The following is a 25,903-nucleotide window of genomic DNA, read 5'->3' as shown; positions in this document are numbered from 1 at the left end:
ATGGAAAAACCCAACGTGATTTCAGAGAAAAGTGAGTACACATTGATTATTATATTTAAATTTAAGAAACGTTCTGGTGTTTTGGTGCATTTAAGCGTGTAAAGGACCGACGGTTTGCGATTTCTGTTCCCGCTCGAGATGGATTTTTGTATTTGTTTAAATATTCCTTTTCGGTTTATATGCTTATCACTGTAGGTCTTCCCACCTATTTTTATTAGAAATACCTGATAGGGATCGTTAATTATAGCAAGGAAAGTATCCGCAAACCCGCATTACGATAGATTAAGTTCCAATCCTTATCCTACATAACTGTACTTGCTCGCAAAACAAAAAACAAACGACTTCAGTTAAATCTACAAGTAATACAACGTAGGTCGACGAAAAAATAGCCAAGTAACTACGCATTATCAAAGATTACTCAAAAAGTAGTCATCAGATCTCGATAAAATTTAAATGTGACCCCATGATAAACACCACCTTTTGATTAAATTAAAAATTATCAAAATCGGTACACCCAGTAAAAAGTTATGCGGATTTTCGAGAGTTTCTCTCGATTTCTCTGGGATCCCATCATCAAATCCTAGTTTCCTTATCATGCTACCAAACTAGGGATATCTCATTTCCGACAAAAAAGAATTATCACATTATATTACATCTACATTATATTACTTGTCGATATAATTGAAGTCGATTTTTTTTCGTTTGCCTACAACCACAATTATTGATAATAAATTAACGCAAAATAAAAATAAAAATAACGATTAATTAAGAATTGATACAAAATACACAATCACAAGATTGAGAATAATTGCTTCTCAAAAACTGATAGGCGCTCTGACAAATCGTGATTTTTTTTTAAATCATATTTAAATACGAATATGTCGTATATTATATTATGTTATATTATATTATATTATAATACAAATTACATATTTATAAAATATAAATAATATTTTTTTACCGACATTAATAAAAAATATAAATAAATAAAAAAAAATCAAAAATAAAAAATAATAAAAATATAATAATGAGAAAATAAGAATAATATTTTTCAATTTTACCGACATAAAAATAAAAAATAAGAAATGCCTATTTAAATAAAAACTAACGAGTGCAATTAGAAAAAAAAAGAAAAAATTATTTATCAGGGACATGGGGATTTGAACCATGATCTTCTCGGTTGATCTCTCATTGATTGATTTCTCACCGAGCGATTGCAACTAAGTTGTCAGTTGCGAAATTTACCATCGTATTCTAACGATATTTTTTCACTCCCTAAAAACAGAGATAAAACGACATTTTCTAAAAATGAAGCCTAGCTAGATGGATTTATCTTCCCCGAAACCTCCTATATACTAAATTTTATGAAAATCGTTGGAGCCGTTTCCGAGTTTCAGATTATATATATTGTATATATATATACAAGAATTGCTCGTTAAATAGTATTAGATAAAGTCAATCAACCGATCCAAAATAACTTTATTCAAAATAAGCTTCAAAAGCACTTTCGAATCGCCATTTTAGAAATAAAAATTTAAAGTGATTATTATTTTTAAAAGTAAAATTACTACCGATTCATAATATAAAATCTGCTGAAAAAAATCGGAAAGAAACTCCGCAGTTACAAAATTATTAATATTTTGCATGAAATACAGTGTCACTAAGTCCACACGTCTTTATTAACTATGTAATCCTGCACCGAATAATACGCTTTGAGACAATTGCGAAATTCTTTGTGATATTTTATTCTCCATGCGAATACCATAACTCAGGAAGGGGATGTTTACTTTACCCAGTTTGAAACATGTGAATATACTATTATATATATGTATATGGTATTGTTATAAATATATTGCGACGTAATCGTTAATATGTCTTAATTTATGAAAAGCATCCCGTTAGCAGACTCGAGCTCCAAGATCGTAAATGCTGCGAATAGACGTTTTTTTTTTGCAAAATACACACATGACAGTAACAGACCATAAGACATAACACTATGGAAATAGCTAAAATATATTAAACGTGCAGTAGCAATGGCGTTCATTTGTCGTACTTTTTTTACTGCAAATACTGCGGAGCTGAGTCTTATCATTCAAGGATACGCTTACGCTTCAGCCTGTAATATCTCACTACTGGGCCTCTTTCCCTATGTAGGTGAAGGATCAGAGCTTAATCCACCACGCTGCTCCAATGCGGGTTGGCGGATATATTCCTTACTATGAGTAACAATCGCTATCAGGTGTACATTATAACAACCGAGACCGACGGCTTAACGTGCTCTCCGAGGCACGGTGGGGAGACCCACTAAGACTGCACAAACACCCAGACCACGGTAAACACCTGTATGGCCCGAATCGCCTTGTATCGAACCCGGAATCGCCAGCGCAACACGTACAATCCATAGCTGTAACAGTTGCGCCAACGCGGCGTCATTCAAGGATGAGAAATGTGAATACCACTGAATTTTTGAGTCCAAATTTATCCCCAAGAAAACTAGTATCATTGACAATAAGACTCTCGTTAATTGTTTCAAAATTATAATTCGGTTGCTTAACATTGGGCAACGCAAACACAACGCACTTAGTTTTCTCCACGTTCAAACCCAAGTTGTTTGTTTTAGACCAACCTTGAATTCGCGATAAAGAATTGTTCACATAGTTTACTTTTTAACCAACATCCAAGTAAAAAAGAAAAGAAAAGGGGAGGTTCTCAATTCGACTGTATTTTTTTTATCTATGTTACCTCAGAAATTTTGAGTTAGTAAACCGATTTCGATGATTTTTATTTTAATCGAAAGGTGATTAAAATTTAATTGCTGATAAGTAGTTTTCTATTAGTAACATCTAATAATGCGTATTTACTTAACTATGTTTTCGTCGACTTACGTTGTATTATACCGCTTAACTTTTTACTGGGTGTACCGATTTTGATAATTCTTGTTTTAATCGAAATATGATGCTTGTTTTGTCATACCATTTGAATTTGATTGGGATCTGATTTCTACTTTTTAAGTAATCTTTGATAACGCGTATTTACTTGACTATTTTTTTCGTCTACCTACTTTGTGTTAATTGTCGATGTAATTGAAGTCGGTTTATTTTTCGTTGGCGAGCAAACATAATTATTTCCTACTAACTTAGAGATCATTAGAGATGTATCATCAGCTAATAGCACTATATCACAAATGTTCTTAACATAAAATGGCAGATCATTTTTATATATTAAAAAACATTGGCACTTCATGCTTCCTTACTTTTCTCCGCGTAGCTACTCACATGTTCGACCTATCTTAATCTGGGTGTACCACACCCAACCTTATGCTCGCTGGGTTAAAAAAGATTTTAAAAAAAATTAGTGTATTCACTAAAGAAAATACGGTGTTACAAAGTTCGAATGGTCAGCTAGTTTTTTTTTTTTCTATTATCTACGATTTGGTTGGCAAAAAGAAAGTACCTGCGTACAAAGTACACACGTCAGAAAGGAAACTTCTTTTGCAAACTAATTTTTAAGTCTCGTTTATATTTATACAAACCTTTATAGAAAGCTTTAGATTTCCGTTCCAGCGCCATCGACAAAAATCTTGCCGTATCATCAAAGCGTTGCCGTTTTATTCGTAAAAATTTTAACCACATGAAGTCTCATTTCAAAAATCTCAACTGATGGTAAGCGATTACCGTAGCCTATAGACGCCTGCAACATAAACCAGATAAACTCAAAAAGGTTTGACCTCAGATTTCATGAGCTATCATCAATAGGTATGTAGAACTTTCCGAGCAATATGAAATAAAACCCACTTCGTTCAGACTATTTAATATCGGCATAAGTGTATGTCCTTATTACGTTCCAGTTGTGCATCGTCGCTCACACATAAGTTGGACTTCAATAAAGAGTTGTGTAGATGGTACCGACAAAGCACGTTTCAGAAACTACGATTAACGCCATCTATTATGATTGTATCGAACTACAAAAATTTGTAAAAATAAATATCAATCTGAATTTGTTTGTTCCCTTTTTCTTCTATTGTCTTGTCTAATTTTTTATATAAATATAAATTACGAGTACTAACTTTATTTTACACAAGGTTTCTGCTATATTTTGGATCATATTATTTTTTTCCTAATGTCGTATGCTTTAACTCAAAATACGAAATCAAATCAAATCAAAATCAAATCAAATAGTTTATTTAACTATAAAGATACACATTACATAAAGAAGAATTTGAAATAAGAATAATAATTTGAGAAAAGAAATTGAAATAAGAATAACTTATTATTATAGAATAGACAGACTGAACAAAATTGGATGATATAAAAACTATATGTATATGTTACCTAAAGATTTGTTACATTATTGTAATAGTTATTTTTACAGTTGCAGTTATTACTTTAGCAGTGATAGAACTTTATACCAAGAGCTAAAAATCACAAAAAGATAGACATCTATCAGAAGAATCATTTTGTTTTAAATTTTTTTTTCAGAGTTCGGCTACGGAGTCCGCCACATCCAGACGCTATGTATGACATTAAATTTATTGGCGTTGTTTATCGCTCGTAGCAGCTTGGGAGTAGCTATTCTAGCTATGACTGACATGACAAGACGGAATGATCCAAATGTTACTGTAAGTTCCGATATAAATTAAGTTCAAATAATAAAATAGGGCATAGCAAGAAATCTCTCACGCAAAACTTTGAGCAGCCCGACTGGGGAAGTATCTCTTCTCTTACAGAAAGAGCACAACTAACTGCTCTAAACTAATGTGTTTCTGCTTTGAGCAAGGTAGCCAGAGCTCCTGGAGAGGTGATTAATAGGATCGATAACACGCTGGCAACGCTCCTGATGTCGTTAGCGTCTATAAGCTACGATATCCTCTTACCATCATGCGGACTGTGCGGATTGTACCATTGTATGTCATCTTTGTAATAAAAAAAAACTTAGCAACAAAATGAATTAATTCTGTTAGAACTTTGTACATTTTAAACTCTCATTTATGTTGTTTATGTTTTTATTGAATTCTAATTTGTCAAATTGAATATTGATTTTAAATTTGCAATATTCTACGTGGCATTGGCGAAATCATCTGCTAATTTGGAACTATTGAAAGCCATTATCCCTAAAGAAGAAGAAGACAAATTTGCAATAATCACCAAAAAGGTTTTGAAAAAAATATGAATACTAGTGTATCATAGATGTAGTTATTCCTAACCACACTGGTCATACCAGACACACAATTTCATTAAGAATTACAGCAACAACAAGTAACAATTGCACGTGTGTTCTTGTTCCAGGTGTATGATTGGGATAAAAAGACTCAGAGTCTTATACTATCTTCATTTTTCGTGGGTTATATCCTGATGCAGATCCCTGGTGGTCTGCTAGCCAAAAGATATGGCGGAAAGCCTGTCATACTTTCTGCATTATTAGCTAACGGCGTAATTTGCGCTATCCTCCCTAGCCTGGTACAATTTGTAAGTATTATTATTTATATGCATTTCCAACGTATTTTATTTATTAATTACTTGTATAAATACACAAAATGAGTTTCGTTAACTTGCTAGTAGACAAGAATATTTATTTGTTATTAAAAATATTTTGAATTCAAAGCTCTGTACCAATCTACATAGATGGCTCCACTTTTAACGATCTGATTGTATCTTTATATTTTGTTTTTTTTTTTGTAAGAACGTGCTTGCGTTATATAATCTATTTTCTATTACCACAAATTTTATACAAAGTCACTGTCTTTTTAATAATTTTCCAAAATTTCTTTTTTAAAGCGACTTCAAAAAAGGAGGAGGTTACTCAATTCGACCGTATATATATATTAAATGTATGTTTGGGGATAACTTCGTCGTTTATGAATCGATTTTGATAAATTTTTTTTGTTGGAAAGGAGATATCCTAAGTGGTATGATAAGGAAACCAGGATCTGATGATGGGATCCCGGAGAAATCGAGGGAATACTGATTTTGATGATTTTTAGTTTAATCGAAAGCCGATATTTATTATGTGGTCACATTTGAATTTCATTGAGATCTGATTACAACTTTTGGGGTAATCTTTGATAACGCGTATTTACTTGACTATTTTTTCGTCTACCTATTACGCGAGTATTACTTGTCGATTTAATTGAAGTCCGTTTTTTTTCATTTGCCAGCAAACAATTATCATTTCATTTTGAACTTTAGGGTGGATGGCAGATAGTGTGTGCATGCCGAATATTATTAGGTCTCACACAAGCATGTCTGGTTCCTAGCACTCACACACTTCTTGGAAAATGGCTGCCAGCACATGAGATGACATCATACAGCGGCATAGTGTATGGAGGTATCTATTATATAACTAATTTTTTTTTGAGTTCATATTTTTTAATTTAGTCCAAAAAGGACGTGGTTCTTCCCAAAAATAAGAGTAATGTAGGGATCAAATGAAACTCAAATTCGGATTCAGCGCATCGAAATACATAACTCTAGTTGGCTCTGCTCAAGGGTACAGAGCTTTGTTTTTGTTGTGTGCCTGTATTATTTATAATTTCTTATTTTTCTTTTGCTTAATTTTGTATATAGATATATACTTAGTTAAAAGTTAAAAGTTTATAGCTATAAAAATCATTTTATAATGTGACTATGCTTGTTACTAAATATTGTTATTTTGGATCAAATTAAAATATTTTAACTTACCTTCCCGTCTCTATTTCGGCTTTGTCATCGATATCTCTTTATAAATTTTTAAAACTTTGTACCAAAACACGTTTCAATCTAAAAGAACTTGCATCAGACCTACAAAAGATTAAATCACTGGTCAAACTTTTTTCATTTCTGCTTTCGTTAATAAATTTTTCGAAGTTCTTTTTAATAAGCTGTGTTTGCGTTCATTCTTCGCAATTCGGGTGGGGTTAATGGGAATTTTATTTTTCTTAAAAATAAAAGATTTTCCTAACTGAAGTATATTGCTTAACCTTGTATCTATATATATTTAAACTAAGAGAACAAATGTGTTATTTTAATAATAATTTGTGTATTAAGTTTCATTTATATGGACGTATTTTGAAAATGAATTCATCAATATATAATAAAAATTGTAAATGTAATATGATTGTGCACGCTAATCTCAGAAACGGCTAATCCGATTCAGATGCGGTTTTCACTGATATATTATGGTAAGCTTCACCTAATATTTAATGTATATTTCATTTCAATCGGTTCATAAATAAAAAAGTTATGCTAATACAAAGATTCACGTTGAACATGTAAATACCAAAACGACGGTTTTTATAATCCAAAATAAACCAAAAGATATATCCAATTTTTTTGTCACTATTTCATGCGGACTAAGTCGTGGGCACAGATGTTATTTAGTATAATGTAATTCTAAGTTTCTTTGAACATCTAACTTTCAAATTTTTAAATCCAATCAATTAAAAAAAAATTAAATACATTCGAGATTCGATGAGTTTATCCTTAAATGAAATATAAAAAAAAATCATTTGTTTGTTTATTTGTTTCATTCTAGCTAAAGGGTTAACCTAAAAATTATTCATATCATGGGCTACAAAACTTTATTGAGGTTGTAACATTAATATTGATCAATCTACTTTATATGTCATTGGGGTAGGACATAGCAGAATATATCCTCTCAAACTCTATAGCAACACGTCTGGAGAAGTACATCAATATTTTTTAGCGGGTTCTATTCCCGCTCGGGATGGATATTTTTATTTGTACAAATACTTCTTTCCGATTTTTATGACTATTCTTGTGCGTCTCCCCATCGTGCCTCGAAGAGTAAGTTAAGCCGTCGGTCCTGGTTGTTATCATAAATACTCGATAGCAATGGTTTCTCAAAGTAGGGATCATATCTGCCAACCCGCAGTGGAGCAGTGTAGTGGATTGCGTTCCAATCTTTTTCCTCCATGGAGAAAGAGGCTTACAAGTGTGGTGTTACACTGGAGTTTATCGTGGGGGCGGTAACCGGGCCAATGGAAAATGGGAGGGCGTTATGACAGTCAAGAAGGCAGTTGCGACATATCTGCCTAACTAGAAATTTAAAATAATAAAATATTTTGAAAATACATCTATTTTGATACGAAAGCATTTTGTCTAGACGTCTAAAATTAGTGTTCATCTTATTTTATTATACCGAAAATGAACATTAAAACATTTAAATATGCATTAATGAACTATCATAATGATTCTGTTCAGGGTTGTCGGTAACAAGTATATGCCGGTTGGCAAAAAAATACTTTATTTACGCAATCACTCACCTTTCAACAAAAAATCGGGAACTTGTAACAGCCTGCTTGCAGGGCAAGTGCACCGGGGCACTGCAAACATACAAAGTCATACAAGTTGTTGTGTGCTCGAAATCAACAAATCAATCATCATCAATCATCTTTAAAAGGCAGAGATAGCTTTTCTAATGCTTACCTTCACTTGATACTCACCATACTTGATGCTCACCATATAATACCCAATCTAATATCAAAAGAGTTCGCCACAACTACGCAAATTTAGTGCAAATATCGTACAGCGGAATCCATCACAATCTCAACTGATACAAGAACGGACCGAGTTGGTTATAATTCAGAACAAAGAACATGTTTACAACACAGATGCTGTTTACATAAAACACGAGATATGGATACTTTGTCTGTTGTTTCGATTTAACTGCGAAGACGTGAATGAGGCGGAAATAAAAAAAATGTTTACGGAACAACGATCGAGGAAATTTATTGACGCGAGTCGCTTTTTATGCTATGTGGTTACCACACTGAAGAATAATGCCACCCCCTCTCCTGCCGTGGGTGTCGTAAGAGGCGGTTAAGGGATAACACAGTTCCACTACTACCTTGGAACTTAAAAAGCCGACCGATCGCGATGGCGGGATAACCATTCAACTGTTGGCTTTGAAATGCACAGGCCGAAGACGGGCAGTACACACAGAGAGCTCTGCGGTCACCAACCCGCCTGCCCAGCGTGGTGACTAGGGGCAAAACTTTTGGAGCCTTATATCCAGTAGTGGACTCCGAAAGGCTGATGTGACGATGTGCTAAGTCGCTTTTGGTGCATTTATTTATTTATTTCTTGTCTGTGTGCCTAATTGCAGTCTCGTAATCTTGTCTCGGATAACACTTAAAGCTGTCGGTTTCAGTTGTGACCATAAACAATTTATTGATAGTAAAAGAAGCCTGTGGTCATCGCTTTGATTTTTATAGCTTGTTTTATTCTAGTTCAGGTTATTCTAATTCACTGGTGATGAAATTTTCGTTAGCGTTAATTCATGCTTGGAACAAATATTTGTTTTCAACAAATGCTTATTTAGGTATGTTCTTATCTTCCTACCGTATCTTTGAATTATTGGCAAATTTTATTCATACTATACATTTGTATTTTAATCTATTGTAAGTTTTGCTTTTTGGGGAAATATATTAAAGTTATTTTTTTTTATATATTTATTTTATTTGGACAAACAGTAGTTGGTACATTACAATTTTCACATAAAACTATAGGTACTACAATTAAGCTTAAATGCGCAACATTTTAAGTTGTCACAACATTTTATGTTATTATTTATATTTTGGTAGTGTGAATAAAAGGGAGGATTCTCCAACCAGACGGGTGTTGTGACTGGTGGGCTAACGCTCCAACGGTTGTAGGTCTGATGATGTAATCCCAGAGAAATCGAGGGAAACTCTCGAAAATTGTAGTGACGACTACGTTTGTTAATACTTACGTTGTATTACTTATCGATGTAATTGAAGTCGGTTTTTTTCGTTTGCGAGCAAACACAATTATAATAAAGTTATTTTTAATATTGATTTTGATACAAAGTACACTCAAATACTTTGAAAATCTTAAAGTAAGTAGCTAGTTATATGCTTCTACAATTAGGGAAAACTACTTTTATACATATAGTTAAAATCGAAACATAGAAAACATTGGAGATTAATTAAAATTATTAAAATATACGAAAGCAAGAAACAAAAATTTTAAATACGAAAATTTAAAATGAAAAAACATTAAATCAAATAAATGATTTATCATATTACATTCAATTATCAAAAAAATTAATAGACATTGTTTTTCAGTTAATTTATACTGCCCTAAAAGTATCTTAGTACAAGTTTTTAATACTCTAAATTCCCTGTAAATTCCTTCACCTTACCAAACTTATTGAAATTTAGAAGATATCGCGTACCAGGTATTCATTAGAACTTAGAAATAAGAGAGTGAGAGAGGGAGAGATAGAGAAAGAGACAAGAAATATTACCCTTATCGTTCTTAACTGAGCAGTACCACACACCCTTTTTATTACTTTTTCATAAATTCTATGATTTTATTTTTATTCTTGATGAACTTAATATATCATTTTGATTTATCATGAAGATATTTCGGTATTTACAGGTTTGCACTTCGGCAATATGATTTCTATGCCATTATCTGGTTTTTTGGCAGACACGAAAATGGGCTGGAAGCTCATTTTCTACGTAATAGCAGGCATATTATTTGCAACTGCCGCTGTTTGGACTTTCTTCTCAGCCAATTCTCCTGGTGAACATCGTTTTATAACTAACGAAGAAAAAGAATATATTGAGAAAGGGTTAAATGTTGCTTCTGGTAAGGTAAAGATAAAATTATAATCTCTTTTAAAGAAAATAACTCTGCACTTGGTTCGTCAGTTACTTCTTCATGGCACTTAATCATCTTCCGTAAATATCTGCACAAGCTTTATTTTGCTACATGGATTATTAAAAAAAAAATTAAAAAAAATTACAAAACCGCTGAAAATAATGTGTGACATCATTTGCCTCTAAACATATTCGATAATAAAAGATATCATCCAAAAAATATATCGAATCCATGGAACTAACCGTGATTTAATTTCGCCACTCCTGATAATTTTGGCATCGCTGCAAGCGCCATGGTTGCAGATGACTAGATGTGAAGTCAAAATATTAATCTTAGTAAGTTCCACAGAATCAAGTGTTGATGGTGACCGTGAAAGCTTAAAAACTTATATGTATTATGGAATTAGCAAATCAATTCAATAATAAAAATCAATTCAATGATAATCAATTCAATAAGAAAGGTGACAAATACTTGTTTAGTGGAACTTAAAGTAGATTATAAAGTAAAGAAGCAGAAATGCGTTGAGAGTGGATATGCATCCATGGATTAGTTTTTTCGTTTACCAAGGAAAACTGTATCAACATTCGATACATCCTATATTAATAATTATTTGCAGGCTTTAAAAACACCATGGAAACGAATTTTGACCACAACTGGATTTTGGGCTCTTGTGGTCAGTCATATAGGCTCCGTCGTGGGATATATTCTTTTCTTCGTGGACATGCCCACCTACTTGGAGAAAGGCTTGCAGATATCATTGAAAAATGTAAGTAAATAAAAAAAATCACAATTAAAGCATACTTTCGAGGAAGGTCACAGTATATTGATCCTGTTGTCTGTCTGTGGAGGCCTACGTCCAGCAGTGGACTACGATAGGCTGAATCGACGATGATGATAATGATGATGATGATGATAATGATGACGATGATGAAAGTATATGCTATCCTGACAGGCCACTAAGTATTTTAATGTTCACAACCATTTAAAACGTCGTCAAAGTACTTCCACTATTGGTGATTTCAATTATACAGACAATTTAAAAAATTGCCCAAGATCACTTCGCGGGGGATGTAGAGAGCTTTGCTTGAAGACTCTGTGCGCGATTAAATCAAAAATAAGGATATACGTAGAAAAACAAAAGCAATCGAAATCTCGTGAGTTTCAAAGTAATAAGCCACGTAGCATCAAAAGTGACCGTAAAAGGTTGAAAACTTGTATTTTAAAATATCTACTTTCAGAATATTATCAAGAATTAAATAATTATCATATCAAATCAGATCAAAATTTGTTTTTATCTGGCGTGTTACATGAAAAATAAAAATGAAAAACAAACTACTTCTAAAACTTTAAACATAATGATTAATTTTGATCATGAATATGTGGGACCTACGTGTCTTCCTTATAAGGTAAAATTTTAAATGTAATTATTTTCAACAGAGTGCGACTTTATCTGCGTTACCATACATGGGCATGGCTATAGGAAACTTTGTTTCCACACAATTTTCTGAAAAGTTATTCAATAAAGGATTTTTGACTCTATTAGCCTGCAGAAAATTATGTACTTCTATTGGTAAGTTAATTTTTGATAACTTTGATATCAGAATTTAAAAAAACATAGAAGACAATTAAATAAACCTTTTTATGCAAAGTAAAAAAGCACAATGCGGGCTAATGATATATACATATAAAAATTAAAGTAAAGTGTAAACTAATATTGCTTAAAATTGTAACAATTTTACTCCTATAACTCCTATAACTAGCAATAATTTCCTATGCCCCTATCAGTCTGGCTTCCGCTCTCTATGTTTATGTATATGTAGTATGTATGTGTAATTGTATGATGTTATGAATATTATTTATTTTCAAGAATCAGTATATTGTCTACATTACTATACCTTCGTAGCCTGCTATATTACATTAGTCCATACTATCACAGGTTGGCTGGGAGAGATCTCTTCTAGAGATAAGTCGACCGTTGCTAGCTAAATTTGTATATGAACTACCTGCTAGTTAGCGCAGTTTGTAGTGCCCTGCTTTATTTTCCGCGGATTGCAGGTTCGATTCGCGCCTGTGTCTGGGTGTAATAATTGTATTTATTTGCATGTATTTATTTACACCGACCCCGGCTTCCCTAGCTATTACTGCCCTATCCCTTGCACTCCTGGGTGGTAATATCCTACATTTCCTATTTTCCCACTCTAACTTACCAATCTTCCTTGTTCACACCACCTATCCTTTCCCTTTCCCTATTTCCTACCCTCCCCGCCAATCCAACGTCTGCCGCGCGGATGGATGCATGGCTAGGGGCAAGCCTAGTCGTAAGCGTGCCATATTGCCCTGGGACCGGGCGAATAAGGCCAGCCTTACCCTGGCATGCGGGGCTCTGCCAGGGTGGACAAACTTTTCCCTAGCTACTCGTGGGAACGCAATGGATAACCGAAAAAATTTTATTCACAAAAATAGCGGCGGTGTGGTTCGCCACCCATCACGTCTCGTTTCTCGCGAGGGCGAAAAGCGGCCCATGGAGAGCCGCTTTGCTACGTTGAATGTAAGAGGAGGAATGGATGGTAAGGTAGATGAAGTATGTCAGATGATGGATGAAAGATTCATAGATATTTTGTGCGTGAATGAAACCAAGAGGAAAGGGTGTGACACCACGGTACATGGACCCTACACGGCATACTGGTCGGGAGTCCCCCAAACCAGCCGAGCCTGTCAGGGAGTTGGTGTGATCCTTTCCTCTCGAATGGTTGAATGTGTGATGGAGCATGAATGTGTAAGCCCAAGACTCCTCTGGATTAGGTTGAAAGTCGGACTCACTCGCTTGTTTATCCTTGGGGTCTATGCACCGACGGATCTGCGCGGAGGTGGGTCATTAAAAGACCAACAAGAGAGAGAGGAATTTTGGGATAGCATGAGAGAGGTCTTGAATAAATGCGGAGAAAATGAACGGATCGTAATGTTAGGGGACTTTAATGGGTGGGTTGGAGTAAAGCGTGATGGGTATGAAAGAGTTCTGGGTATGTTTGGGGACGAAAGAGTGAATGACAATGGGAGAAGTCTGCTTGAAGTATGCTTGGAATGGAATCTTTGCGTGGTCAACACAATGTTTGAACACAAAAAGATCCATTTGTATACAAGAGATGAGGGTGAGTCTAGAAGTATGATTGATTTTGTAATTGTGGATGAAAGACTGAGAAAGAAAGTGCTTGACACTCGGGCATACCGCGGTGTTGTTCTCGACACAGACCACTTCCTGGTCATAGCCCGAATACGTGGCCTCTTTAAACGATGGCGCCACCGAGGGGCCGAGCCTACGAGTGTTTTAGCCAGAATAAAAGTGGAAAATTTACAAGGAAAAGAAAGGAAAGATGAGTATGTAGAGAAACTGAAAGAAAGTTTTAAAGGCATAGAAGAGATAGGTGTGATTGAGAATTTGTGGGAGACTTTTAAGAAAGGGGTCGTGAATAGTGCTATTGAGGTGTCCGGGGTAGCTAAAAGAAGGAAAGGAAGAAAGAACTATAATGTGTGGATGGATAAAGATGTACAAAAGGCTGTGCAAGAAAAGAAGAAAGCGTGGTTGGATTGGTTAGCAACAAAAGCTAACCAAAAGGTTCAAAAGGCAACGGATGACGAGGTAAAGGAAGCAAGAACGAAGTATAAAAGATTGAAATCAGTAGCGAAAGAAGTTGTGTCTAGAAAGAAAGAAGAACGAAAGGATGATTTTGATAGGAGGCTCACTGAAGATTTCCAGTCAAACATTAAGTTGTTCTGGAAATCCATCAAAACAGCCAGAGGAAAAATTTCTCCCTCGGAGCTGAGCACAATCAGGAGTCAAGATGGGAGCGTTATAAATGGAGAAGAATGTGTGTTAAAGAGATGGAAAGAGTATTTTGAAAGTGTGTTTGAAAGAGAGGAAGTGCAGGTACAACATCCGGCACCTTCCATTGAGAGTAGTATAAATGTCGATGAAAGTGAGATAAGCATGGATGAAATAGTGAAAGCGCTGAAAAGTATGAGATTAGGTAAGGCTGCAGGGTATGACAGGATCACCGTCGAGATGCTGAGGGCTGGACATGGTATAGTGGCTAGCCAGCTGTACTGCCTTTTCAATTTGTGCTGGCGAAATGGGCAAGTACCGGAAGACTGGTGCAAAGCCGTAATCGTGCCGTTGTATAAGGGAAAAGGGTCACGGCAGGACTGCATAAATTACCGCGGTATAAGCCTTCTCAGCGTCGTCGGTAAATTGTATGCGAAAGTGTTGATTGAAAGGGTTGTGAATGAAACAGATGAAAAAGTATGGGATGCACAAGCGGGATTTAGAAAGGGAATGGGATGTACGGATCAGGTCTTTTCCTTGCGGTGCATAGCCGAAAAGTTTTTAGCAAAAAACAAAAAGGTCTATTACGCGTTCGTGGATCTGGAAAAGGCCTATGATAGAGTGGTGAGGAATGAATTGTGGTCAGCATTGTCCGTGTACGGTGTGAGCGGCGCACTCATGCGAGCACTACAATCTCGTTATAGGGATTCTAGTGCTTGTGTGAGGATAAACGGGGCATACACTGAATGGTTTAATATCGAAAAAGGTGTTAGACAGGGATGTGTAGCGTCACCGTGGCTGTTTAACTTGTTCATGGACAATTGCTTGACAGAGTTAAAAGAGAATGAAAGTGGGTTGAGAATGGGTGAGTTACTCGTCAAATGTCTTCTCTATGCTGATGACCAAGTACTACTTGCGTCCTCGGCCGAGGAGTTGCAGGAGATGGTAACTGCTATGAGTGGAGCTTTTGTTAGAAAGGGAATGAAGATGAATGTAAAGAAGACGAAAGTGATGGTGTTTGAAAGAGATGAGGTAGTGACAGACTGTAATATCGTGATTGGAGATGAACAAATTGAACAGGTGAATGAGTTTGTGTATCTGGGTTCGAAGTTTACAAGAGATGGAAAGTGTGAGAGTGATATTGAAAGAAGAGTGAATGCAGGAAACATGGTGAACGGAGCTTTGAACTCCTTTATGAGCAGTCGGAAGGTGTCTAAAAGGGCTCGTTTGGCTGTGCATGAGGGGGTGTTGCTTCCGACACTCATGTACGGAAGTGAAAGTTGGGTATGGCAGAAGAGACATGAAAGCAGAATAAATGCAGTTGAGATGAGAGCGTTAAGAAGTATGATAGGAGTTAAACTGAGTGACAGGATGAGAAATAGTGAGATAAAGAAACGGTGTGGTCTGAAAGAAGATGTAGTGACAAAAATTGAGAAAGGTATGCTGAGATGGTTTGGTCATGTCGAGAGAATGAATGAAGAACGACTGACGAAAAAAGTGTATAAGGCGAGTGTGAGTGGAAGTGTTGGAAGGGGTAGACCTAGGCGGACATTTCAAGACCAAATCGGGACGTCTTGAAAAAAGGCCAGGTCAAGAGTACCCTAAACCGACGAGCATGTATGAAGGGAATAATGAAAGTGGATGAAGCGAAACAAGTATGTAAGGATCGTAGCAAGTGGAAAGAAGTGGTCTCTGCCTACCCCTACGGGAAAGAGGCGTGATTATTATTATGTATGTATGTATTTACATGTAATTTTTTGTGTGTATATTTATCAAAAAAAAAAAAAAAATAGTTATAACAGTCGGCTGTTACTTGTAACACAAACATTAAGTTGCTTAAGGGTCCGGCCGCTCAAAGAATGCGTTTCTGACAAATCGTGATCGACCGAGCGATGTAACTTTGAACTGGCGTATAATTTACGCAATTTTAAAAATCGCAAATTTTTAAATATCTTATTAACGAGTGATAAAATTAAAAATCGAATAAGTATGCCAACTTACAGTAAATGTATTAATTTTGGGCTAAAATTATTACAATTACTTAATTAACAAATATAAAAACAATAGCTTTTAAAAGTCAAACCAAGTCAAACGGCGCTGTTTCAAGGTTATGTCGACTGTTTGTTTTTGTAGTGATGTGACAAAATAAAGAGGCAATTGTAATCGAATAATAAGAATATTTTTGTAATCTTACTATAATCTGTCGATATAATCTAAAATAAAACGTTATAATTTTATAATACATAATAGTTAGTTAATAATATAAAAAACTCGGTACGTCCAAACAAAACTTTTTTTGTACTTAATTTATTCTCATTATTAATAAATTCGGCTTTATTTTTTTCAGGATTCGTTGGAATGACCCTTGGTCTTATCGTGTTATCATTCATTGGACCTGAAAATAAAGTTATAGCAATCATTGCTCTAACTATAGCCCTTGGATCAACCGGATTTTGGGGTGCTGGATTTCTAGTACGTACGATTACGATTAACTAAATCTTGGATTTCAGTCGTAATAACGTACTCACTTATGGTATTAATAAACAATACAAGAGGAGTGTTCACTTTTTTTTTCGAATGACTAAATCAAAGCTCAGAGATTTAATAGCATTTCTTAAAGTAGGGCACAGCAGAAAATATTTGTTCAAAATCTGGAGCAATGTGTACGAACCAAGTCGTACATTTGCGAATCAGCGAATTTTATTAAATAAATTGGCTATTAATATAATAATTATTCAGTACGTTTTCGATCCATCAAGGCGATCGCGCGTGCTCGCACACCGAGTCATTTGATCATCATCAAGGATCAATAAATTAATTAATTTAATTAATTGTGATTCGGGTTTATTTCATATTAACAAGAAAAAGTGTGTAGAGTCGATCAAGGACGCTACATCCTTTTATGGTCCTTCGAGCTTTTATGGTCCTTCGAGAAAAAAAAAGTGACATTTCGTGAAGTGAACTGTGGACATTAGATTACAGACTATTTTTTATCGAAGAATTTTTAGCATATCAATTTAAGTAAACATGGAAGATCTTCTATCAACACAGCAGCAGTTGGTTGGAGCTATTGAGCAGCTCTACAGCAATTTCAAGAAAGACGGGCCGGAACGCAAGACCGGTGATTACATCAGGAGGAGACTTGAAACGCTAGATAAGTATTGGGAGGAATTTCAAAACAACCACCTTAAATTGTGTGGCTATAGTGACAAGTCGCATGATTATTTTGTGACCGAGCAATTCGACACAACTAGGGAGCGCTACGAGCATGTCAGGTCCGTCATCGTGAATTATCGACCACGTGACGCTAAACCGGGCACTCCGCTGCTGCGACCAGCGACTGCACTGGCTGGCGCTGGGCCGCCGCAGCCGCCCACTCGCACCTCGTCGACGGCAGCAAGGACGGACAGCGCGCACGAGTCTGAAGCACATCAGGTAACTTTCAGGGCACAGGGCGTCAATAACAGGACAGATGAGTTGCTAAGAAAGCAAGCGAGCAACTTCAGGGCGCTTCAGAGAAAGGTAGCTAGTATTAACTTAGATACGGAGTTAGATAAATGGGAGTTTGAGGATTTATTAAAAACGTTACAATCCCGGTGGTCGGCTATAGATACTTTACATCTTGAAATAGATAGTGAACTAGAGGGGAAAAATCAGGAATACGATGCGGCTTTCTATCATTATGAAAGATTGTACGAAGACATGAAAAGGGCTATTAATAGGAAAATGAGGTCTATGTGTCATAGGGAGAAATCAACTCCGCAGATGGAATTGCCTATTTTTAGCGGAAGCTTCCAGCAGTGGACATCGTTCAAGGATCTTTTTACTGAAACTATCCACACAAACGCATCTCTATCATACGCGCAAAAGATGCAGTTTTTAAAGGGTAAGCTCCGAGGAGAAGCCGAGCGTTTAGTTCAACATTTACAAATAAGCTCAGATAATTACGTTACCTGCTGGGAGATACTCAATAATAGATATAACAATAAAAAGCTTATTTTTACGTCACACATCAATACTTTAATGAATATTTCAGTGTCGCAACAACCGTCGTTCGGACATATCAAGAAAATCCACGATACGTCACTGGAGTCGCTAAATGCGATAAAAAAACCTGGGTGTAGACATAAGTTCATGGGACCCTTTATTAGTACATATTTTAAGCCAAAAACTAGATTCCGATACTTACAACGAATACATATCATCGTTAAAACAACCAAAGGAATTACCTATTTTAAAAGATTTTCTAAATTACCTAGAAACGAAATTTACGGCTCTTGAGACTTCACGGAAAAAGCAAGAAAACCCGACAGCGAAGTCTAGTTTCAAAAATACATATTATAATAATTCACCAACAGAAAATCGCTTAAATTACAAGAAACCCACATACTTTACACAATCAAAGGTTTCAAGTAACAGAGTTCAAAAACCTGCGCACATACGGCAAAATTACCGTGTCACTTTTGTTCAAATCGCGAACATGGCTTATATTATTGCACAAAGTTTCTAGAGTTGCCTAATCATATGAAACGAAAATTTATTATAGACAAAAATTTATGCAAAAATTGTCTTTATGATCACGAAGGCAAAAATTGTTATTCTGAATCGCGTTGTCGAGAATGCGATGGTAATCATAATACAATTTTGCATGACGTATTTTGCAATAAAGTATATACGTCGAAAAATACAGAGTCGAAGATTTCGAAATCGGACGTGGGTAATACACATGTTTCGGTAAATTGCAAAGACCCTGAAATCCTGTTGGCAACAGCCATGGTACAGGTTCAAGCTCGGGACGGTACATACCATAACATTCGAGCCTTACTAGATCAGGGGTCTGAGACTACTCTCATATCAGAGAGAATAGCTCACATTTTAGGTTTACCACGCAAACATTGCAAGGGAACTATAACTGGAATAGGTGAAAAGGAGAGCACTTGTAAGGGGATTATTAAAATCAAGTGTAGGTCTAATCAAGAAGACTTCTCTTTCGAAACAGATGCGTATATCATGAGAACTTTAATAAAGAATCTGCCCTCCTACAGCTTTCCTAAACCAGAGTGGCCCGCATTAGAAAATTTGCCTTTAGCGGATCCTTACTTCAATATGAGAAGACCGGTAGACCTTTTACTTGGAGTAGATGTTTTTAGTAACTTACTGTTAGACGGAATTTATAAGGCGGGGCCCACTCTCCCGATGGCTCAAAAAACGCGTTTAGGTTGGATTTTGAGTGGCTGCGTAAAAAAGAGTTTTAAATGTAACATAATTGTACATAACATCGACGATATCTGTCAATTTTGGCAATCAGAAAATATCTCAGAGCCATCTACTATATCACTTGCCGACCAGCAGGTCATTGATTTTTATAATAAAACTACTATACGTCAGTCGGATGGCAAGTATCAAGTGCGCCTCCCCCTTAAAAATGAAATAGAGAATAAATTAGGCCAGTCAAAGTCAAAGGCCATTGCACAGTTTAAACAGTTAGAAAGAAAGTTTGTTAAAAATATAAGTATAGCACGAGAGTATAAATTATTTATAAACGAATACAAGCAATTAGGTCATATGATACACTTAAATAATTCCGATTCATCCAGTTTTTACCTACCGCACCATTGTGTTATTCGAGATGAATCAACCACAACTAAGTTACGGGTGGTTTTTAATGCTTCCGCGCCTTCCACTTCCGGTTTGAGCTTAAATGACTTGACGGAAAGAGGTCCTAACTTACAACAAGATCTACAGAGTCTTCTTATCAAGTGGAGACAGTTTAGATATGGGTTTACTGCGGATATTGAAAAAATGTTTAGAATGGTTTGGTTACATCCAGATGACCAAAAATATCAAAAGATTATTTGGAGAGAATCGCCGTTAGACAAAATGAATATTTTTCAATTAAAGACAGTGACATACGGCACCAAGGCCGCGCCGTTTCTGGCGATGATGACACTTCGACGTTTAGCTCAAGATGAGAGACAGAATTATCAAGAAAGTTCCGCGCCGGAAGTTATTGAATCATCATTTTACATGGACGATTTAGTCTACGGATGTCATTCTATCAAATCAGCAAAGCGTTTAATAAACGACATTATTTCGATTTTAAAGTCAGGAGGGTTTAATTTACGAAAATGGAAGGCCAATAATCAAGATATACTCCCAAATAACTATAGTAATACAGAACAAATAAATTATGACTTTAAAAACACCGAGTCATCTAAAACGTTAGGACTTAGTTGGGACCCACAGCAAGATCAATTTACATTTACCTCAAAATTAGACTTCATGACGAAAAACCCTACAAAACGTATTTTACTTTCAAATATATCAAAATTATTTGACCCACTGGGCTGGCTATCTCCAATTTCAACTAAAATAAAACTATTATTTCAACAAGTATGGCAATTGCAATTAAAATGGGACGAACCTTTACCGGAAAATATATTGAAAGAGTGGGAAAGTATGAAAATTGACTTAGAAAATATAAATAAATTTTATATACCTAGGTGGTTAGGAACAATAAAGAATAATGTCATCGAACTCCACGGATTTTCAGATGCGTCAACAAAATGTTACGCTTGCGTTGTTTACTGCAAGGTAATGACACATGAACAGACATCGGTAACTATGATAGCAGGAAAATCAAGATTAGTTCCTGTAAATAATAAACTTACTTTACCGAAACTTGAGTTATGCTGTGCCTTATTACTCATAAAGTTATTGTCAAAAATAAAAAGTTGCCTTGAGACATACCAAATTAATTACTACTGCTGGGTTGATTCTATGGTAGTTTTAGGATGGATTAACGGTGTACCTGAGCGCTGGAAACCATTTGTGGCAAATAGAGTAAAGCAGATTATCGAAGTGGTACCGCCTAACAGCTGGAATTACGTTAAGTCGGAGGAGAACCCCGCAGACTGTGCTAGCCGTGGTTTAACAGCGTTGCAATTAAGAGATCATAAATTATGGTGGAACGGGCCGACTTGGTTAAAAACGCATAAAACTAAAGATCAATTTAATACTAAAATAACATTTTTTACATGTCAAGAAGCCAAAAAAAAACTAAAAAAATCGTAGCAACTGTAATTCATAATCAATATGAAAATATCATAACATCATTACTTTATAAATTTAGCTCGTTAAGCAAGATCGCGAGAATATTAGCCTGGGTCTATAGATTTATTAATAATAAACGTGAAAACAAGAAACACTTAACGTTAAGTGAAATAAAGCAAGCCAACATAAAAATCATTCAACAGTGTCAGCAAGAATATTTTATTCAAGAATTACGTGATATACAGAAAGGAAATAATGTATCATCAAAAAGCAAGATTTGTATGCTCCACCCTATACTTGATGAGGATAAAATTTTAAGAGTGGGGGGACGTCTAAAACACGCGAATATTAACCTAGATATGAAACACCCCATTATCATACCCAAAGCACTCTTTTATGTAAGACCAAGTCTCCGGTGTACACCCTGAAGGACGATGAAAGTCTTTGTGAAAGGGATGCAGCCACCGGAAGATGCAGAATTTATGAGGAACCGTGCCAATCACAGTGGCATGAATTAAATCAAGTGAATACTTACTTTTATTTTTATTGTAAACAACAGAACGTAAAATTACTATGCGACGATCAAGTTTCATCGTTACCGTTATTGTATTCTGGCTTATTGACAATAAATGATGGATGTATACTGAAGTTCAAGGACTTCACTGTGTATACTCATAAACAAGAAATGAGTACTTTGCACTTCAAAGCCGATATTATTACTCCAAAGTTATCTCCGATAAACTACTTTTTTAATATATCGGTTCCGACCCTCGGTGCTACTAACGCAAGCGACAAAGACGACGTCAGCGAGCATTCGAAGCGGCTTATGCAGCTGCAGGAGCAGATTGAAGAGATGAAGCAGACTGTTCCGTTGTATGACAGCGTTAGCAGCCACGACATTCATCATTATACGGCAACCTACATCATCGTTGCCGTGGCTACCGTCGGGATAGCTATTTGGGGATCGCGCAAGATCCTCCGCAGGCGGTCGGCGCAGGCGGCGGCGGAGCGCACGGAGCGGCCGACGCTGGCCACCCCGCGGCCGGCGGCAGCTCGGCGGCGGCCGCCCTCCTCCACAACGGTTATTGACCAACAGTGTGTGTGTAGTGCGAGTGACGATAGTGTTAAATAAATAGTGTTAAATTTAATTCTATTTAGATAATTAGTTTTTATTTTCTTACTAACAAGTGTAGGTTAAGAACAAATTGAAATCATCTTGTATCATCATCTCATCACTACTAACTTTTCTATTTTTCGATGTGGGAGCATGTACGAACCAAGTCGTACATTTGCGAATCAGCGAATTTTATTAAATAAATTGGCTATTAATATAATAATTATTCAGTACGTTTTCGATCCATCAAGGCGATCGCGCGTGCTCGCACACCGAGTCATTTGATCATCATCAAGGATCAATAAATTAATTAATTTAATTAATTGTGATTCGGGTTTATTTCATATTAACAAGAAAAAGTGTGTAGAGTCGATCAAGGACGCTACACAATGTGACTGATCGATCGATTGATTCAGCCTGTAATATCCCACAGCTGGGCATAGGCCACTGCTGGGCATAATTAGGCATTCTAATGGAATCGCTTTAGTACTTGTAATATCCTACTGCTGGGCAGTGCTGTGTGGCTACGGCACCAAAGAATATAGGATAACAAGGTTCCACTACTACCTTGGAACTTAAGAAGTTGACCGATGGCGGGATAACCATATAACCTCTGGCTTTGAAATACACAGGCTGAAGACGGGCAGCAGCGTCTAAGGTGCGACAATACAAGCCCTGCGGTCACCAACCCGCCTGCCCAGCATGGTGACTAAGGGCAACACACATGAGTTCACGCATTTTTGGCGCGTTTGTGGAGGCCTATGTCCAGCAGTGGACTGCAATAGGCTGGAATGATGATGATGCTGGGCATTGGCCTCTTTCTCCATGTAGTAACTATGATAAATATAACTGAGAAACGTTAAATTAGACTATTATATATACACGGCGTCTTTGGGATTGTTCAGAGGTGAGTCGGACAGTCCCCATGGAGAAGAAGTCTGGCCTTTTCGCCGAGGCCAGCCTGTCGCTGAAGCGGCTGAAGGCTCCTGCATGGGTTTTGGTCAGTATTGCACCCCCAAGTGCTGAAGCTGACATACGGTTTAGGAATGCCTACCCGGGCAACCTGGATATCACCCGTAAATGGGTTCCCCTGCGACACCAAAAAAATGACTATTATATATACTATTTTTTTAACTTAAATCGCTACTTATTTCTTACTAATTTTTTGTATGTAATTTAGACAAGTTGTAACCATCTTTGTTTTTTTCAGTTGAGCTACATAGACCTCTCTCCAAACTACGGCGGCGTCATGTTTTCTATTAGTAACTGCATCTCTAACGTTGGAAGCGTCATTACTCCGATTGTTACCAGTTTTATTCTTCAAAATGATCCGGTAAGAATATTAAGACTTTCATGAAATAATAAGGTTCAACAAGATGATCATAATAACTGACGCAACCACAAGTTTGATCACTGTTATTAACAAATAATTGTGTAGGCCGTAAAGATACTGTATTGTCTAACGTTTGTGATTTGCGTTGCTTGATCCTCGAAAAAATATTTCATCTCTTCGAAACCCGTTGATAAAAAGTGGTGTTCACTTATATGACTTGAACATTTTTTGATATTTTTGATGATAAATAAATTTATAGTAGGTACATACAAATTATACATAGCAAATCTCATTATTAAACACTTTGATAGGCAGTAAAAGCTTGCAACATCGAAGCAATGAGAACTGAATTTAAATGAAAACGTGATTAACTATTATGGTTTTAATTAATAGTTTTAATCTTTAATTCATGACACTGACATTGCAATAAATATAATAGGGAAATATTGTCACGTCGGCAGTTTAAGGTCCCAATCTACGGTACTTCTAATATTTTGTGATAAGTTAATTTTATTGCACAGACAGATATAACTCGCTGGCGTATCGTGTTCCTCATAACAGCGGGAATTTCCATGTTAGCCAATGCTGGGTTCATGTTGTTCGCGACTGCGGAGAGGCAGGAGTGGGATGATCCGCACTATCTGGAGAAGAAGAAGACTGATCCAGGTTGGAAAAAACTTTTTGTATCTTGCGCTTCAGCCTGTAATATCCCACTACTGGGCATAGGCCTCTTTCCCGATGTAGGTGAAGCTTAATCCACCACGCTGCTCCAATGCGGGTTGGCGGATATATTCCCTACTATGAGTAACGATTGCTATCAGGTGTACGTGATAACAACCGGGACCGACGGCTTAACGTGCTCTACGAGGCACGGTGGGGAGACCCACAAGGACTGCACAAACACCCAGACCACGGCAAACACCTGTATGGACAATACAAATGTTTGTCATGAGCGGGGATCGAACCCGCAATCGCCAACGCAAGAGGTACAATCCATGGCTGTAACCGTTGCGCCAACGCGGCGTCAATTTTTGTATCTTAACTATACATCAATATACTATAAACATATATATTTAAAATATTCTTGAAACTGCGTGCTTTTATTTTATTAAAATTTTACTATCGTTATGTTTAAACATAAAATGACGTATTTTGTAATGTTTGTCTGTTATGAGTTTATAGGTTTTGAAGTAAAATTTCTTTACGCATGCTTGACTTGGGGGTGTAAGCTGGTGAATACGTGACGAGAACGTTACGAAAAGTGTGATCGGGCGAGGCGAATGAAGCAAGAGAGAGCTGCGAGTACACATTTTATCTCATAGGCACATTTCTCGCGTTTCGTATATCTAAAGCAGTGTAGGCCTATTAGGCAGGCTTATCACTAAAGAAGTTTTACATCAGTCGTGTGGTCTAAGTACATCTCTTTTTGTTTCTGTTACTTTGAGCTTTGAGTTAACTTTGATAGTAAAAACAAGCAAAAACGCGCTCATGAATGTTAAACTGAACGCTATGTCTTTAAGAGCTTTATTTAAAATTTCCTCACAAAGTTACATTATTATTAGTTATTGTACACAATTTAAATACATATTTCTGTTTACAGAAGAGTTGCAGCCTGCTTTAGAGCCTGAAACAACCTCTTGAAGAATTGAACGAAATGAAGATTACTGTGTAACGCTATGTTACCGCCAAAGCACCGCATCGGTGTAAATTATGCATTAGTTAAAATAACTTATGTTTAAGTGTTATGAAGCAGTTTTGTTTACCAAAATAAATAAAAATGAATTTATAAATTTATACCTTTATTTTACCTATACGCTTGTATATGGAAAGAGTTTGCATTATATTCTATTTTATAATTTAAAGAAGATTTATATTTAAGGATAAGCGCGGTAATATTTTTGGCGATTTATTTTTATTTATATATAATAGTTATATCCTACTGGTGCTGTGTGGTTACG

The 25,903-nt window shown here is 36.1% G+C and overlaps 1 protein-coding gene across 1 annotated transcript; it reads left to right on the top strand.

Moving 5' to 3' along the window:
• LOC123656192 (putative inorganic phosphate cotransporter) lies at positions 1-25,586 on the top strand. Its single transcript, XM_045591897.1, has 11 exons — positions 1-31; positions 4,479-4,612; positions 5,286-5,465; positions 6,186-6,324; positions 10,401-10,618; positions 11,242-11,391; positions 12,063-12,195; positions 16,793-16,917; positions 23,823-23,945; positions 24,467-24,611; positions 25,546-25,586. Exons 1-11 carry the CDS (start codon positions 1-3, stop codon positions 25,584-25,586), a joined length of 1,419 nt encoding a protein of 472 aa, XP_045447853.1.
• The last annotated feature ends 317 nt before the right edge of the window (positions 25,587-25,903 follow it).

Source organism: Melitaea cinxia, chromosome 9 (assembly GCF_905220565.1).
Source record: "Melitaea cinxia chromosome 9, ilMelCinx1.1, whole genome shotgun sequence".
NCBI lineage: Eukaryota > Metazoa > Arthropoda > Insecta > Lepidoptera > Nymphalidae > Melitaea > Melitaea cinxia.
The sequence above is the reverse complement of the archived record's forward strand: the minus strand, read 5'-3'. Positions and strand labels throughout refer to the sequence as shown.